Here is an 18096-nt window from a genome sequence, read left to right as displayed (position 1 = left end):
AGCTATGGACCCTGCTGGGTAATCGTCGCTGCTGAGGAGAAGCCGCGTTAGGGGAGGAAGTTGCTCCACGGAGGACGGGACTGCGAGGCCCACCAGGCTGTGAGCGAATCACCTGGCACACCTGCCGCCTCTTCCAGTAACTCCGCCCCTTAATCAACGTCCCGTGTAAGACCTGCTGAAACAACGCGTGAGCGGGACACGTGTGCGGGACAAATCCCGGGACAAAGCCCGGACTAAGGGCGGACCCTCTGATACCCTCAGAGAACCGAGGAGACTGGACTTGGCACGTCCCCTTGATTGCCAGGTACTGCTCATTTTTGAGGTTGTTTATAACCAGGCTTGTCTGTCAGATCTGTTGGACCTTGTTACATAAATGTCTTCTATAAATCCTGATCAGCCGGTGACAGACAAACAGGGTGTACTGTTAAATAGAACCCTTGACAACTACTTCACCAAATCCTCCCCTGATATCTCCAGGGAAATTGCTATGGCGGAGCGGCGTGCGGATCGCCGCCGTTCCTTAGAAAGCATCAAGAATAGGTCAATTTCACTGACAACGCTTCCCGCCACTTGCTCTACCAATACTGACATTGATGTAATAGCTAATGAGTCGATTAATATCTTGGATAGCCAGCCTTTGGATGGGAGTGTGATTGTGCTTACACCAATTAATCCGCCAAAGACGGACACGAATGGTCCATCCTCATCTCTTCATACTAGTAGCCAAAGTATGACGAAGGGAAATGCTTTGCCTCCTGTGAAATTACTCCGCAACAGGGCAAAAAAACCCACACCCCTGCCAAAAAACTATGGACCTCCGCCGAATAAAAAACGGCGGAAAAGGGGGGACTCGTTACAACCCAAGCTGAGTTGCTCTGATTTTGGGAAAAAAGCTACTAACACTGTGAAGGAACCCAGTATTCTTCAAGCAGATATGGAGGGGTCACATGCCATATCTCCTCCCTTTCCAAACCTGTTGGCGGACAAAGAGGACAGTATGGATGTTAGTGTGGCTGTTAATGTGCCTATTGAGGATAAGGGCCTTGTCACATTATTCAACATATAGAGTTTGATTAAATCCTATTCCGCATCTATTCTGGAGAGGTTGATGGAAGTAGAATGTAGACTGTGTAAAATCGAGTATGCACTGGGTAGTAAGGATGTTGCACTTAACAACGGTTCAAACAATGCTAATAGTTCATTAACAAACAATGTACCATCTAACAGACCAGTACCGGTCCAACCATCCTCAACTATCCCTATCGCCATTCCTTCCTCATCAGCATCTACCTCTAAAACCACGGGGAATACAATTACAGTATCTACACAGCCTAATGTACCCCCTAAAATGACCCAACAAAAAACCCATGATCAACAGTCGGCTAACGTTCTTAACAAACCTATTGATAACACCTTTAAGAAACTCCCAGGGAATTCATCAAGGAAGGTGGGGAAACCAGACATAAATGGGAGAAACCCAGAAAGACACCTTTGCCTGAACTCCCGCCAGAGGCAGTACCCTATGTGGTCGTTTTAACAGGGGTGCCTGTGCTGGGACAAAATAAGAGAGAGGGTTTTGCACAATTAAAGAATAAGATCATGCATTGGCTGAGTCTATACAGGCCAATTGCAAATCACATTAATGGTGGGATTGTCCATGTTCGACGTCTCGAATGGCTGGGGGGCAGACCTAAAGATTTCAATGGTGATGTGGTGGTTGTGAATTTTAGGGACCCTAATGCTGTCCAATTTATATTAAACTGGCAGCAAGGCAGCTCAAATAACACCATAATCCCTAAACCATTAACATACTTTTATCCAAGGTCAGTGGTGTTTCCATCTCAGCACCATCCACCCCAGCACCAACCATTACAGTATATAACCCAATCTCAACCAATCAATCACCCAGTTGCACAGAATGCTGGGAGCAATCAATATGCCCTGTACCCCCCCCATACTACAGAATACAAGCAATTTGCACTATGTTCCCTGCCCTGTGGTAGTCCCAGATTCCATGGGATGGAATTATGTATCGGCTAAAATGCATAACTCCCAGAAAGGAAGGATGGATCACCTAAAACCTTTCACACCCTTAGAAACCTCTAATAGGTTTGATATTTTTAGTGGTCTAGACGATTGCGACTGATGGTTTTTGATTCAGGGGGGCGAGGGGCCAGAAACAATGAGTCTTGGTGATGTGGGTGTTGTCAATATACCTGATGTACTGATGAATCCTGTGTCTTCTTTGGATAAAACTGCACTCCATGATGTAAATGTACCTGATGTTGTAAATATCCTAGAAGAACAGGTATTACACACAACTATTGTGAGCAACACGACATCCTTAGAGGTAACACCCTTGGTTATACAAACTGTGGCTCCCATTAGTTGTGAAGAGTCGCCAAGGGTTTTTACTGAGAGGCCAGTGGCTCGTGAGATGCCGGTTAAATTGGTCTGTTGGAATATAGCTGGAATTGGTAAAAACTTGAGGGACCCGGAGTGGGCGAATTATATAGAGTCTTTCGACCTTTGTTTATTACAGGAAACCTGGGCAGTGGGGACGCCCCATAGGGTGGGTTACAAGACCTACGGAATCGGTGCAATACCCTCTAGAAGTGGAAGGCCATCAGGGGGACTTCTGATGTGGGTGAAAATAAACTTAAGAGCAAAAATTGAGGAGATAGCTACAAATTCTGTAGACATACTAGCTCTAAAAGTTACAGTAGGTAACGGGAAGAACTTATTTCTAGTAAATGTTTACAATAGGCCCTTACCCTCTACAAGAGAATCACCAACCATCACAAAATTAGATTGCCTTTTGAGGGGATTAGACCCCAGGGAGAATTTTATTGTCCTGGCTGGTGATTTAAACTGCAACTTCGAGCCAGTTTTGGGCCTTAGCGAAATCTTCAACGAGGAAGACCAGGCGAACAAAATCCCCACTCTGGAGAATGTTAAATCGGTTAGATGTTCAACACTGGGTCTTCAACTGATTAACTTATGCACGGAACACTCTCTTAGGGCTTGCAACGGACGGTTACCATCCGATAGCTCTAAGAAACCAACATTTACCAGGAATAATTATAAAAATAATCTAGATTTTGTGATCGCTTCCATACCCCTCTGGCCACATCTCTTGGACTTTGAAGTAATGGAACGATTCGAAAGCGATCATTTCCCTCTGAGCCTGACTTTAGATGTCTTACTGTTTACTGATATGGTCCAGCAATTTACATCTGAGGAAAGTGGTGTTGATAATCTTGAGATCCATATTAGTAACAACAGAAGATCTCTGAAATGGCCTTTCATATTGGACCACAGTGACATCCTTAGTGAAATATACTCACTCTTTGCTGGGATATTTGGACCTCACTTAGCTGTAATGGCCGAGGATGAAACCAATATGTCCTTTTTGCCAATACACCTGAAATTTTTTGCTGACCTGAGATTATTAGTCACAAAAATGCCCAAAAAACCCCAGCAAAAGACACAGAATCTGTCCCATAGTAAGCCATGGTATGATAGATCCTGCAGAGAGGCAAAGAGGGAACTATTAATTGCAATAAAGTCAAAGTCTCCATTAGATGTAAAAAGAGCAAGGAATAATTACAAGTCTGTCCAAAGGGCCTCAAAGATAGCATGGGAGGAAGACAAATGGGCTGAATTGCTGCTAGCCGCCAGATCGCGTGATAATGTGGCTTTCTGGAGGCTGGTCGCAAATGGGAACAATGTAGGTAGGGTGGTAAAAGATGTTTTTTTGGATGAGCAAACTTGGGTCACCCATTTTACGAATTTATATAAAAAGTATGACGACCCACATATGGACATGAATGCAGCAAACCACGAATCCCCAGTAGACCACCTGGTTTTTACCTTAGGGGAAACAGAGCTGGCAATAACTCAAATTAAATCTGGGAAAGCCCCAGGTTTGGACAAGATCCCGGGGGACCTATATAAGCATGACTTAAAAGTATGGGCACCTTACATTAATTACTTGTGCAATACATTATCTCGCATTTTAGAATTCCCTGATAGTTGGAAGGGAGCGGAAATTGTTTTAATTTTTAAAAAAGGAGATAGGATGGATCCCTGTAATTATCGGCCAATAAGTCTAATGGACATCCTACAGAAAATTTACTCACGACACATTTTACTACGTGTGAGTGATTGGCTGGATGAAAATACAATTTTAACCAAATTCCAAGCTGGATTCAGATCAAAAGTCAGCACAATAGACCAGATCTTTAGATTCTGCTGCCTCTATTGGAAGTATGTAATGATTAAAAGGTGCCACTTATATGTTGCCTTTGTTGATTTAAGGGCAGCATTTGATCTGGTGCCTCGCAATCTTTTTTGGAAAACCTTGAGTGCAGCAGGTATGCCAAATAACCTTGTCGTTCAGATTAAAGAGTTACACGAAGGGAATTTTGCAAGAATTAGATAGGACCCAAACGGCGAATTAACCCAAAAAATACCCATCGAACGTGGAGTCCGTCAGGGCTGCGTTCTGGCTCCTACGCTCTTTTCGCTTTTTGTAAATGATATCCCTTCTTTTTTAGAGGGATGCAAAAATGACTCCCCTAAACTGAACGGCGAAAAGGTAACATCCCTACTATTTGCTGACAATACCATTCTGATTTCCCAAACAAAAAATGGTTTACAGACATTGTTGGACACCTTTAGAGAATATTGTAGTCAAAAGGGGTTGGAGATTAATGGGAAGAAGACCAAATGCATGGCCCTAAATCCGATTAAACCGGACAAGGGCTGCTTAATATTAAAAGGAGTAAAGTTGGAATCAGTGCCCCATTTCTCATATTTAGGGGTGACACTAGATTCAAACTTTACTTGGAAAGCCCAAATGGAAAAAAGTAAACTTATCTTTGCTCAGAATGTTAAACCAATTCTCAGGGAGCAAAGCCTGAGCACCAGTAAAGCAGTGTCCCCAGTGATGGAACTATTCAAATTCAAGGTCCAATCATCAGTCCTGTATGGTGCAGAAATATGGGGTTCCGGGTCCAAGGAGACTTTCAGTGTCTTAGACAACAACTTCATGCGAAGTTTGGTAAGGGTCCCGAGAGGCACCCCACTAGTACCCTTGGAACTTGACCTAAACTTTAAAAGAACTGATCACCAAGTCCTGATTCGCCCATTAATGCTGTGGGTTAGATTATGGCATGTCCCTGAACTCCAAGATTATAGAGATGGGCTAAAAGAAATCATGGCTCTTGACAGCCAGACTGCTACCCCATGGCTGAGGCACGTTAAGGCTTGGTTCAGTAATATAGGATTGAAGCACTTCTGGGAGAACCCTGAGCAACTACCCGCCAACCCCAAATTAATTTTAAAACGGGCTTTTTGGTCCTACATAGTAAATAGGACTGCAAGCAATATAACTAGTGGGACCCTAGTCTCTAAGTTCTTAAACTTTAAGGACGGACCTGTTTACGAGATCTTTATGGATGAAATAGAGCCCCCACTTGCCAAAACTTAATTTTTAAAATTCAGATACGGAAATCTTTTAATTAAAACAACTTTGGCTCGTTGGGCTAGGAATCGTGATCCATCGTCCCTAGTAATGGACGAAAATTGTCCTATGTGTGAACATAACCAGATTGAAAATGAGCAGCACATCCTCTTTTTCTGCCCTTTTTACGTTCAGGCCAGAAAGAGATGGGTTAAACCAATATGCCTACTGCTAGGCCTGAGGTCATGCTCACAGGCTCTGAGAATCCTAACTACAAATTCATCGCAACAGATAACATTCAGTGTCAGTAGATTTTTACTTTCAATTTTCTATCAAAGGAAAAAAATGGGGCATCAATTGTAAATAAACTGATTCGCTTGGAATTAAGGTGATGGTCCATCCTATGTTTTATGAATGTATTGTTTCCGCCCCAATTATCTTCCAACATGAATTGTATTCTTTTAATTAATGTTTTTATATGCAGTGAAATGTTTTTATTCAATGAATTGCAATGTAATGTATGCACTGTTCTTTTATGGCATTTAAGCCGAAATAAAGAATTTGAATTGAATTGAATTGAATAGTAATTTTTCCCCTCTGCTAACCAACACTTTCCCTACTGTTGGTCTCACTGAGTGGGAATAGTCATTTTTACTCCTCCACTATCTAGCACTTTCCTACTGTTGCACTCACTGGAGTGGGAATAGTAATTTTTACCCCTCCGCTATCCAATGCTTATCCTACTGATGCCTTCAGTGGAGTGGGAATAGTAATTGTTAACGCTCCGCTAAACAACACTTTCCCTACTGTTGCACACTTTGGTGTGGGAATAGAAATTTTTACCCCTCAGCTATCCAACACTTTCCTTACTTTTGCACTCTTTGGAGTGTCAATCGTAATTTTTCCTCTCTGCTATCCAAAAAAATTCCCTACTGATGCTCTCACTGAGTGGTAATAGTAATTTTTACCCTTCCGCTATCCAACACTTTCTCTACTGTTGCACTCACTACTTGAGTTGGAATAGTAAATGTAATTCCTCTGCCATCCAACACTTTTCCTACTGTTGCATTCTTTAGAGTGGGAATATTATTTTTCCCCCCTGCTATCCTACGCTTGCCCTACTGTTGCTCTCACTAGAGTGGGAATAATTATTTTTACCCCTTTGCTATCCAACACTTTCTCTACTGTCGCACTGATTGTATTGTGAGAAGTTTAATGTTTAATTTCTTATATATTTTAGTATTTTTTATATTTTAAATCATTAATAAATATTTGCATTTTTTATATTATTTTGAACTTTAAAAAAATTAAAACTAATAGTTTATTAATTGCTTTAAAGTAAATATATATGTGTAAATTATTATGTGTGTGTTTTTTTTTTATTAAGTTTGTTTGTTTTATTTTTTTTTGATAATCAACTTTATTAGTTTTCTAAGAACAAAGAAAATTCATTGGTTGCAGTTCAATAGGCTTAAAAGGAAAATATGACAAAGTTGATTGATGACAAAGATAGGGCAAGTCCATCAGAGTCCAACACAGCAGTCCATATGACAGTTACAGTGTGACATAGATGAAAAGGAAGACAGATCATCATGGTGACAGCATGTTAAACCATTTACCCCACACTTTGTTAAATAAGTTCAGACATCCCCGAGCCTCGAATAGGGCCTCCTCCTGGATCCCACACCAGTCCACTCCCGTTCTCCATCTCTGCACAGTAGGTGCCTTAGCCTGCACAAATGCGCTGCTATGTCCCTCTTGGCCACCGCCACAGCCATCCCCAAGAGGCGCTTGTCCATCCTAGAGACATCCTAGAGCCATCCAGGCCATCAAAGACCCCCAGCAACATACGCAATGGGTCGTGTGGAACCTCCCAGCCCAAGGCCTGCCTAAGCTCAAGCTCCACCTCCCTCCAAAACGGTGCCAGCACCGGACAACACCATACCATGTGATAGAAATCGGCAGGGGATGAGGCTGATCGCGGGCATGCTGGAGAGGGCCTCAACCGGGCCTGGAATAGACGTGCTGGGGTGAGGTATGCCGCATTGAGATAGTAGAATTGGACCAGGCGCAGCTTGGAGTACGTGGTCAAGGTTTTGGGTGCCATGAGGGCGTCCCTCTAGTCTGCCTCTTCTAGGGGGCCCAACCAACCCACCCAGCAGGCCCTGAGCCGGTCTAGGGAAGCGGAACCATTATTCACCATGGAGCGATATATGCGGTATACTGCCCCTCTGCCCAGGTTCCCCATCATCACCTGAGCCTCCAATGGGCTGGACTCTGGAAGGGAGACAGTAGGTGAAACATGCGTTTAAAGGGCATGTCTGAGTTGCAAGTACCAATAGAGTTGGGAGTGAGGAAGAGTGTGGCATTGCTGCAGGTCTGCGAAGGAACGGATGTGGTCCCCCACCCAAACATCTCTGAGCACTGAAAAAGCACCTGCATCCCGCATCCAGGACCCATGCCAGAGTGGCGTCTGTCGAGTGAGTGTTCGGACCCACCCCACGTGACGTAGGGCCGTGCGCCAGGCCTGAAACACCGTCCTGGTGACCGGGGCCATGGCCTGTGATAAAATGTATATTACATTTATTTTATTTTGTTAACATTATATTTAATATTTAACATATTTAACATATATTATTTTATTTTATATTTCCATAAAAGTCGACATTTTATACATCTATATTTTTTACATCGATATTTTTAGTCGCTATTTTTGTACTTACCTGTTTAAGTATATGAGTCGTTATTTTTGTTGTTTTTTTTTTTTACTCAATATTTTTAACATTCAAATTTTTTACATCGATGTTGTGTTAGTAAACCGTTCTAGACTTAGGGGCTCATTACAATCGTGGTCGGATTTTTTCCAGCCACCAACGTAGCAGAGATTGGGTCCGACTGACATGTGTGTGTTGGTCCCGGCCATGGTACTATGATGTGACCACCCCATGCATGGCAGTGATTAGGTCCGGCCGCAATGCTTCCAGCGGTTCCACCCGTTGTATTATGATGAGCCGGCAGCGGTCAGATTCGGCAGCTTTAACATTGTGGTGGGCGGGGCTGGCAGCAGCACTGCTGCGTCGTGAAAACAAGCCTCTTGTGCATTTCACTGCACTACGTGGCAGGCACTGCACTGTGACTGCCACTTGGTGCAGTGAAATGTAAGGGGTACCCCCAGTGCACACACACCCACCCAACATGATGGGGGTCCGCAGCAGGCCCCCAAACACAATCCCCGCGAGCCTTTTTATAGCGGAGAGACCGCCGCGTAAAAGCTGGCTTCCGCATGCATCCTAATCCGAATGGTGGATAAAGCTAGGCACTGGCACCGTTTTAGCCCTCCAGCTTTTCAAGATTATGATCACGGTGCAGAGGCTACCGCCAGCCAAGCGGTGGCGATCCGCCCACCATCATAATAAGACCCTTACTTTGGAACCCCTGGCCAATGATCTTCGTTGCCTGCTTTGTAAGTGTGGAGGGGAAAGAAAATCATTTTCCAGTTATACATTACCATTGCCCATGACGCTAAAGGAAAACAGAATATTAATCCGAATTTTAGTATATTTTGTATAGAAAAGTTGAACGTACAAACACCTCAAAACGAGGGTGTAAGGATACATGGGCACCAATACAGAACCAAATCTACGAACATAATTTAGGCGGTGTAACATGCACAGAATACCCAATTCACGAATCAGGACACAAATGATTATAGAGACTACAACAAGAGTCTTTTTCATTGGCGATTCGTAAGCAAAAAGCATTAATCTGTCCCTACACGACTTCTAACGTGACATCCCTACTTAGCATGTTCCCAGGCAAGCCCCCAGAAAGCATGTGATGACTTCCTAAGAAGTACACTCACTTTGAATGAGTAAAATAGAGTAAAGCTACAGAGAGCTTGTTCTAAGATGCTCTCCTCTCTCCAGGTAAGACAGAAGTTCCCGGACTTGACTGCCTCATCCAGTTGTGCACCTCCTTTTAAGTAACTTTCCATGAAGCAGTGGTTCCCAGGCCTTTCCAGACACAAAATACATCCTTCTACATTATCATCTCCGCTTGTTCAAAGGCATCCTATCCTCCCTATGTCTGTCTAACTCCTAAAACAAAGACATGATTCTAACTAATGAGGACAGATACTTGCACCTGCAACAGAAACGTGAGAAGAAGAAAATTATACAAACACATAAATTCTTATTAACGACCTTCAACACGAGAGCGAACAGGATGAAACCAAAGTTAGACCTACCAAATTCGGCTAACGTAAGAACAATGCACACGTTTAACATGCATGAATATATGAGCCATTAATATAGACACATTATATAAGGCTTACAATGAAAATGTTCATCAGTCAAGAATACACTCCACACATGTATGATTCATCCAAACATGTAACTTTACTACATTAATTTCTTATAAGAGATATACCCCGGCACTCTACATTTACATATGAAATCTGTTAACACAATCAATTGGTCTTCATAAAGATATGGTTAATTATTTTCACAGGTATAAACCAACAGAAAGAAATAACTGTTTCTTTGTAAGCTTTACTTTAACAGATTCTTGCAATTCAGTTAAGGACAATATACAAGTTTCAAATGATTGTTTCCAATTCCATTCAAAGCAGCTGTGTTCAGTGTTGATAGAGAATAGCCAACAATTGTTTTGTTACTGATGTGACTTTTTGAAGGCTTTGTAGTAATACAGTAACATAGATGGCAGCCATACTGTAGGCACCACTAATCAATAGATAAGAAGATAGTTGATTTAGTGCCTAACCTAAAATGAGTGTTAATATAGAAAGTTATACACCAGATGGAGACCCAAAGAGAGAAATCTTTAGAAGAGTTGTGTGTCAGCAATATTTAGGGTGATTGTATGATAGTAATAAAAATTAATTACATGTAAAGAAGCGATATCGGGTTGGCTTTTTATAAGTGCACATAAGTTAAGGATGGTAGAAGAAATATTACACCAGCTGGGAGAAATAATAAAAGTCCAAAATATGGTCTAACTTGGAAACAACTGTGTAGTGGTTTCATCTGCTCTATGAATTGGCGCGAGCCTCCTTGTGCTAACTCATCTAAGTTCTTTATTAGAATGTTGATTGAGACTTGTATTCCTGACTTCAGTTGGTTCTGCTGTTCTCTTCTGCTGGTAGCTGCGTGGCACCTGTGCTAAATAAACCTTAGACTATTTTACTACATTCTGTTTGAGTACTATTTCACTACAGAATATTGTGGCGACGATCAACTGAAGGATGAGGCACAGGTGTCAGAAGAACCCATGATCTAGAAGAAATTCAAGAAGATCGACAAAGACGAGGTGAAATCATTCCTGTACTCGTCGTGCACAGAAGGTATTTATATTGACATTTAAAGGTAATCATCCTTTAGAGGCACCGGCAGAAAAAGGGAAGTTATAATATTTTTAATCGCATCAGAACAGACAGTTGCAGTTACTGTTTCGTCACTGAAACGCAGCTGAAACGCAGCATAAGGTTCAACGTTCATGACGTATACGCCATTTTGTGAAACAAAGTTAAGCGTTACACAAGCTTGAAAGCATCATGCGCATTCTGTCGGATATTTTATGTTTGACAAAATGAATCAGAGTAGAGGCTTGTGTTCAGCTAAGCGTATCAGAGTAAAGTTTTTTTTTAAAAGAATACTTTGGGAGGGATGAAGGGGGCAATCAAGACCGACTACCATTTTGTGTGTAAAAGGCCGCTTTATTTGAAACAGGTGCACATCACATGTATTACCAACTGGCAACCGCCTCACAAAACTAACACCTCTCTAAACATTGAGTTACCTGACCCCTTAGGTTTGTGTCTCCCTCCACCCCTACGATCCCCACATGATACAATCCCCCCACCCTGCATATACAGATATAGAATTCCATAACATCATTTTTTGTATCCATTTTCTCCCCTACATCTTAACTCCAAACCCTGTCAAACCTGCAGACCTATCTGCCTTATTGCAACTGTAACTAAGCCCCTCTAATGTAACTCCAAAACTGTTTTCCCTTTCCCCGCTCCCGCTCCCCAAATCCCCAAACATCATGATAAAGACCCGAACTCCAGTCAAACTTGGCCAACAGCAACCCAAACTCCGCCTGCACCTGCTCCAAGCGACAAATCCATACAGCAAAACCTCCCCTGTGCACCTGTCCCAAACATCGCCACCTGACCCGATATTGGCCGTCAAAATCCTCCCCCCCCCGGGCCTCCCTTAAGGGTGGGAGGGTGGGACAAGCTAAACTACTTCACACCCAGCCACCAGGTTACAATACCTAAAATGGTGGCTGGGCGGAAGTGAAGCCCCCTTATGTAGCCCATTTTGGGCTTGCTGGTAAGGTTTGGGCTGCCTTTGGGCTCTCCCAGGCAGCCCATCCGGCGGCAAAATGGCTGCGCCCATGAAACCCCTTCCCCCTCCCAAACCTGCCTGGGGGGCAGACCTCGTGGCTCGGCTGCCCCCCAAATCCCCCTTGGGAGGGATGAAGGGGGCAATCAAGAACGACTACCATTTTGTGTGTAAAAGGCCGCTTTATTTGAAACAGGTGCACATCACATGTATTACCAACTGGCAACCGCCTCACAAAACTAACACCTCTCTAAACATCGAGTTACCTGACACCTTAGGTTTGTGTCTCCCTCCACCCCTACGATCCCCACATGATACAATCCCCCCACCCTGCATATACAGATATACAATTCCATAACATCATTTTTTGTATCCATTTTCTCCCCTACATCTTAACTCCAAACCCTGTCAAACCTGCAGACCTATCTGCCTTATTGCAACTGTAACTAAGCCCCTCTAATGTGACTCCAAAACTGTTTTCCCTTTCCCCGCTCCCGCTCCCCAAATCCCCAAACATCATGATAAAGACCCGAACTCCAGCCAAACTTGGCCAACATCAACCCAAACTCCGCCACCCAGGGAAAGCGGGGTAGGTGATTACACCTCATCCCCCCTTTCCCTGCCCCCCCACCCCCACCCCGTCACCTCTGCGCACGTCACCAACCCATCACTCCCGTCGCACCCCCAACAACTTCGCCAACACCTCCCGAAGCTCCAACAGGTATAGATCCATTCCCATCCGGGACAAATGCACACCATCTCCTCTAAACATCTCCGGCGCATCATACTTGATGTCCCTGTGCCATATGCGCGTGAAACCCAAATGACGACAAAAACGCACCATTTCCACATTTATCTTCCGCCTCGCCTTATCCACTGGTTTTCCCTTTCCCCGCTCCCCAAATCCCCAAACATCATGATAAAGACCCGAACTCCAGCCAAACTTGGCCAACATCAACCCAAACTCTGCCTGCACCTGCTCCAAGCGACAAATCCATACAGCAAAACCTCCCCTGTGCACCTGTCCCAAACATCGCCACCTGACCCGATATTGGCCGTCAAAATCCTCCCCCCCCCCCGGGCCTCCCTTAAGGGTGGGAGGGTGGGACAAGCTAAACTACTTCACACCCAGCCACCAGGTTACAATACCTAAAATGGTGGCTGGGCGGAAGTGAAGCCCCCTTATGTAGCCCATTTTGGGCTTGCTGGTAAGGTTTGGGCTGCCTTTGGGCTCTCCCAGGCAGCCCATCCGGCGGCAAAATGGCTGTGCCCATGAAACCCCTTCCCCCTCCCAAACCTGCCCGGGGGGCAGACCTCTTGGCTCGGCTGCCCCCCAAATCCCCCTTGGGAGGGATGAAGGGGGCAATCAAGACCGACTACCATTTTGTGTGTAAAAGGCCGCTTTATTTGAAACAGGTGCACATCACATGTATTACCAACTGGCAACCGCCTCACAAAACTAACACCTCTCTAAACATCGAGTTACCTGACCCCTTAGGTTTTTGTCTCCCTCCACCTACGATCCCCACATGATACAATCCCCCCACCCTGCATATACAGATATACAATTCCATAACATCATTTTTTGTATCCATTTTCTCCCCTACATCTTAACTCCAAACCCTGTCAAACCTGCAGACCTATCTGCCTTATTGCAACTGTAACTAAGCCCCTCTAATGTAACTCCAAAACTGTTTTCCCTTTCCCCGCTCCCGCTCCCCAAATCCCCAAACATCATGATAAAGACCCAAACTCCAGCCAAACTTGGCCAACATCAACCCAAACTCCGCCACCCAGGGAAAGCGGGGTAGGTGATTACACCTCATCCCCCCTTTCCCTGCCCCCCCCCACCCCCACCCCGTCACCTCCGCGCACGTCACCAACCCATCACTCCCGTCGCACCCCCAACAACTTCGCCAACACCTCCCGAAGCTCCAACAGGTATAGATCCATTCCCATCCGGGACAAATGCACACCATCTCCTCTAAACATCTCCAGCGCATCATACTTGATGTCCCTGTGCCATATGCGCGTGAAACCCAAATGACGACAAAAACGCACCATTTCCACATTTATCTTCCGCCTCGCCTTATCCACCGCCTGCGGCTTCACCGCTCCCCGCCACACTCTGCGCGGTACCAACTCGGTCCACACCACCGTACACCCTGCCCAACACCTGCGCAGCTCCGCCAGATCCCGCCGCATCGCCCTCATCAGCACCAGGCCTGTCTCCTGTACCAGGTCATTCTCCCCCAAATGGAGGACCAACACGTCGGGGCACCACCCCCCGCACACTAAACCATTCAGGGTTGTGACCAGCTCCTTCCATCTCATCCCCCCCCTCCCTGACCAAAACACCTTGAACAAATCAGGATTGAACCCCAAACCATCCCCAAAATAGCTGTCTTGCGCCTGCAGCTTCGCCCTCTTCACAAACGAGTGACCCACAATCCAGGTCAACATCTCCCGGGACGAGGGTCCCGCCACCGAACCTGGAAGTAGAAACATATGTCAATCAACACTGTCCCCCCAATTCCAAACCGCGCGCACCCGCAGGGTCTGCGCCGCGCACATAGCGTTGATAACACTCTGATGTCCACCTACCCAAGCGCATGATGGCCCCCCTCCCCTGCCCCCGTCGGTGCGCTTCGGATGCCGCCCCTATTCGAAAGGAATGCGTGCCAAAATGTCACCCATCCACTCCCAATTTCGCCAATGCCTTCCGCAACACTCCCAACAACTGACGCCCCGTCGCCCCCTTCCCAATCGCGTGCTGAAACACCAGACCATTCGCATCCCCCACCGCCCTCCATCTCTTGCCCCAAACCACCGGGCACTCACTGCCCTCTCCCCCCTTTTCCATGGTCACCCAGGCCCCCACACTCCTCTGGTCTGTCTTGGACTTACGCAACCACAAGCGCACTTCCGACTGCGCCACTCGGACCTCTGCCCACTCCACACCCCGCTCAGCCTTAGAGCCCAAGAGCTCTGACACCCGGAAGGCTCCAGCAAACATCCACACCATCAGCGTCCCAAACAAGCATGCTTCCCTGTCATCCTTGCACACGTGCGGCAGCAACAACACCACTCTGCCCAGAAGTTCCACGGACACCGGCCGCCGCACCTCCCCACCCGCCCCCATTCCCGCGCCCAGCCCTCCAACATCCTGGACCCCAATTCACCTGCGGACGGGGCGTATCCCCACAGTAGCTTACCCATGAAACTGATCCCCGCCAGCTTACCCGCTATCGTCACTCTTGACAACCCCCGTCCAATCAATTCCAGCAAGTATTGCACCACCTCTTCCTGCCTGTCCCTGCCCGGCGGCCGCCACCGCGCCCCATTCGCCACAAACTCCCCCCAGGCTGCCACATACGCTGTCCTGGTTGACTCCGCCAAGGATCCTAGAACCAGCTGCAACATCCGGTGTTGCCTATGTCCCACATCCGCGCCGGCAGTGGAGTCGGGTCCCGTTCCGCGTCCTTGGCTAACCCACGGAATCTCCCCCACTGCGAACGAGACAGAGCGTCCGCAATGTCATTGTCAACTCCAGGGACATGTACCGCGCGAAAAGCAATATCATGGCGCAAACAGCCCAGCACAAACACCCGCAGCAGCTTCAGCACTTGCTCATCCCTGGCGGACTGGCGATTTACCACCTGCACCACCGCCATATTGTCCACATTGAACGTCACTCGCCCGGGGGGGGGAGGATTTTGACGCCTCTCCCCACAGCCAGATCGCCACAATCAAAGGGAAGAGTTCCAGAAACGCAATGCTCCTCCCGCCCCCAGACCACTCCGGGGGCCACCTCTCTGCGCACCACTTCCCGTTCCAGTAGAGCCCGAAACCTTCGCTACCCGCCACGTCCAAGAAGATCTGCACATCCCACACCAAGTCCACGTCCCGCTGTAAGGGCACTCCGTTGAACTGGTGCAGGAAAAAACGCCACATCCGCAAATCCTCCCGCACCCCAGCCGACACGCGCACGCGATGATGTAGAGGCCTCCGCCCCCCCAAAGCCCGGCCCAGGCGTCTGCAAAACGTCCTACCGACCCGCACCACCCTGCACGCGAAGTTGAGGTGCCCCAGCAGCACTTGCACGTCCAACACTGTCACCTTATGTCTGGCCACCATCACCTGCAGCAGCCCCAGCATCTGTTGCTTTTTGTCCGCCGGCAGCCGTGCTTCCATCCTTTGTGAGTCTATCTCGATGCCCAAGAATGACAGCGCCGTGCCTGGCCCCACTGTCTTCTCCGGTGCCAGCGGCACCCCCAGGTCCACCATGATCTCCTGAAACCTGTCCAGAGCCACCTGGCAGTTCGTGGAGTCCGGCGCCCCGACCAAGAAAAAGTCATCCAGGTAGTGCGTGACTCCTTGGTGACCCGTGCGTTCCGTAAAAAACCACTGCAGGAACGTGCTAAAACATTCAAAAAGCGCACAGGACATCGAGCAGCCCATCGGCAGCGCCTTGTCCACATACCAGCGGCCGTGAAACTGGATCCCCAGTAGGCCCCAGTCGTCTGGGTGAACAGGCAGTAACCGGAAAGCCGACTTGATGTCACATTTGGCCATCACTGCGCCTCTTCCCTCCTTCACCACCAATGCCATCGCCGCTTCCACCGAGGAGTACACCACTGTGGCCTCGCTCTCACTGATAAAATCATTGACAGACCCGCCGTCCGGCCACGACAAATGTTGTATGAGCCGGAACTGCCCTGCCTCCTTCTTGGGCACTACGCCTATAGGTGACACTATCAAGTCCGGCATCGGCCAGTCCTCAAAAGGCCCCGCCATGCGCCCCTCTTGAACTTCCTTGTCCAGTTTAGCCTGTATCACCTCAGGGTGTTCCCGCGCTGACCGCAAATTGTCCGCCCACCGACGCACCCGAGGACCCTCGTAACCCAGCCGAAAACCGTCTCGAAAACCGCTCCGTAGACGTTCCGCGGCCCCCGCGTCTGGGTAATTGCGTAGGGCCGCCGTCAACTTATCCACTCTAACCGGCGTATGAGCCCTTCGGCCCAGGCCCTTTACCACCCCGGCGGCCTCCCGACTGCTGCCCGCTCCCGGGTCGTGCCGCTCCCGTCGCCGTGTGTGCGCCGCCATACTGCTGACCGGGCGGGCCCCAGCAGCGTGTCGCAGGGTGCCCATACCTCCCGCACCCCGAGCACTCGTGTCGAAAACAGCAGTGTTCCCTGGCACACGCCCCTCTATTAAAGTCCCAGCAGGGCCCCACGGTCCCTGGCTGGCTCCTGGCTCCCGCCCCCACCCCTCCTCGGGTGGGGCGCCCTTGAAAGGGCTGATATATTATCGGGAGCCCGCTGGCGGTAAAGATAGTCTTGCCCGACCCCGCCAGCCCCATCGTGTGCTGCCACAAATCGCAATCCAGCTCGGCCCACTTCGCCTCCGTATCCCACGCCATTCTTGCCCTGAACTCCTCGTCGTACTGCGCCCACGCAAACCCCCCCCCCAGTAATCTGCGCCTTCCGGATAACGTCCATGTACTTAAACAGGGACACCGACCTCTCCGGGAATTTCTCGCAATACACACTCGCGAAAATCAGAAATGCCGCCGTCCAGTTCTCAATTGTAAGCGGCACCCTCGGGCGCTTCTGTAGCTCGTATTCCTCCTCTTTTGACCCTTCCTTCGACCGAACTTCCCTATGCAACAGCTCCAACAATTCCACATACTCTCCCTTCCATATTTTTTCCTTAGTAGCTGCCATCAAATGCGCCCCTAGCGGCTTTGTGACCCCCATATAAGGAAGTCGTTTAAACTTTAATTCTTTGCTGTCAGGTTTTTTCAGGCCCTCCTCCTCTGCCGGCGCGCTGCCCGCTGCTGCGCTGTCTGCCTTGCCCCCTGTGTCCCGTTTCTCCACCTTCCCCTCCGGCAACCCCGCAGTGTCCCCGCCCTTACCCCCAAGCGCAGCCACATCCGTCCCCACACCCCGGTCTGCCACATACCTCCCTTTGCATAACCGATCACCCGCCCCCACCTCCCCTCCTCCCCCCACCCCCACTGACACCATCCGCGGCGTCACCCCGCCTTTACCTGCAAGCAAAGCATCCCCTCGTCGCTCCTCGACTCTCCTGTCCGCCGATCTACCTCCCGACTGTGTCCGGGCCGCCGCAGCACCCAGGCCCCGTGACACCTGTAACAAAGAACCAACACCATTACCGGACCCCCGTCCGCCCGGCCCCTCTCTCACTTCACCTTCCTCTGCACTATCCTCTCCTTCCATCAACTCCACACCTCCC

General features: G+C 48.1%; 1 protein-coding gene across 1 annotated transcript in view; it reads left to right on the top strand.

Moving 5' to 3' along the window:
• The first annotated feature begins 2182 nt into the window (after positions 1–2182).
• The window catches only part of LOC147709247 (uncharacterized), a 128119-nt gene continuing 112205 nt past the window's right edge, over positions 2183–18096 (top strand). Inside the window, exon 1 of the mRNA XM_086925915.1 lies at positions 2183–3730. Coding sequence (XP_086782041.1) covers positions 2183–3730 — 1548 coding nt within the window. The remainder of the gene's footprint in view (positions 3731–18096) is intronic.

Source organism: Lissotriton vulgaris, chromosome 6, assembly GCF_964263255.1.
Source record: "Lissotriton vulgaris chromosome 6, aLisVul1.2, whole genome shotgun sequence".
In the NCBI taxonomy this organism is placed as follows: domain Eukaryota; kingdom Metazoa; phylum Chordata; class Amphibia; order Caudata; family Salamandridae; genus Lissotriton; species Lissotriton vulgaris.
Note: the sequence above shows the minus strand (reverse complement) of the source record. Positions and strands in the feature narration are given on the sequence as shown.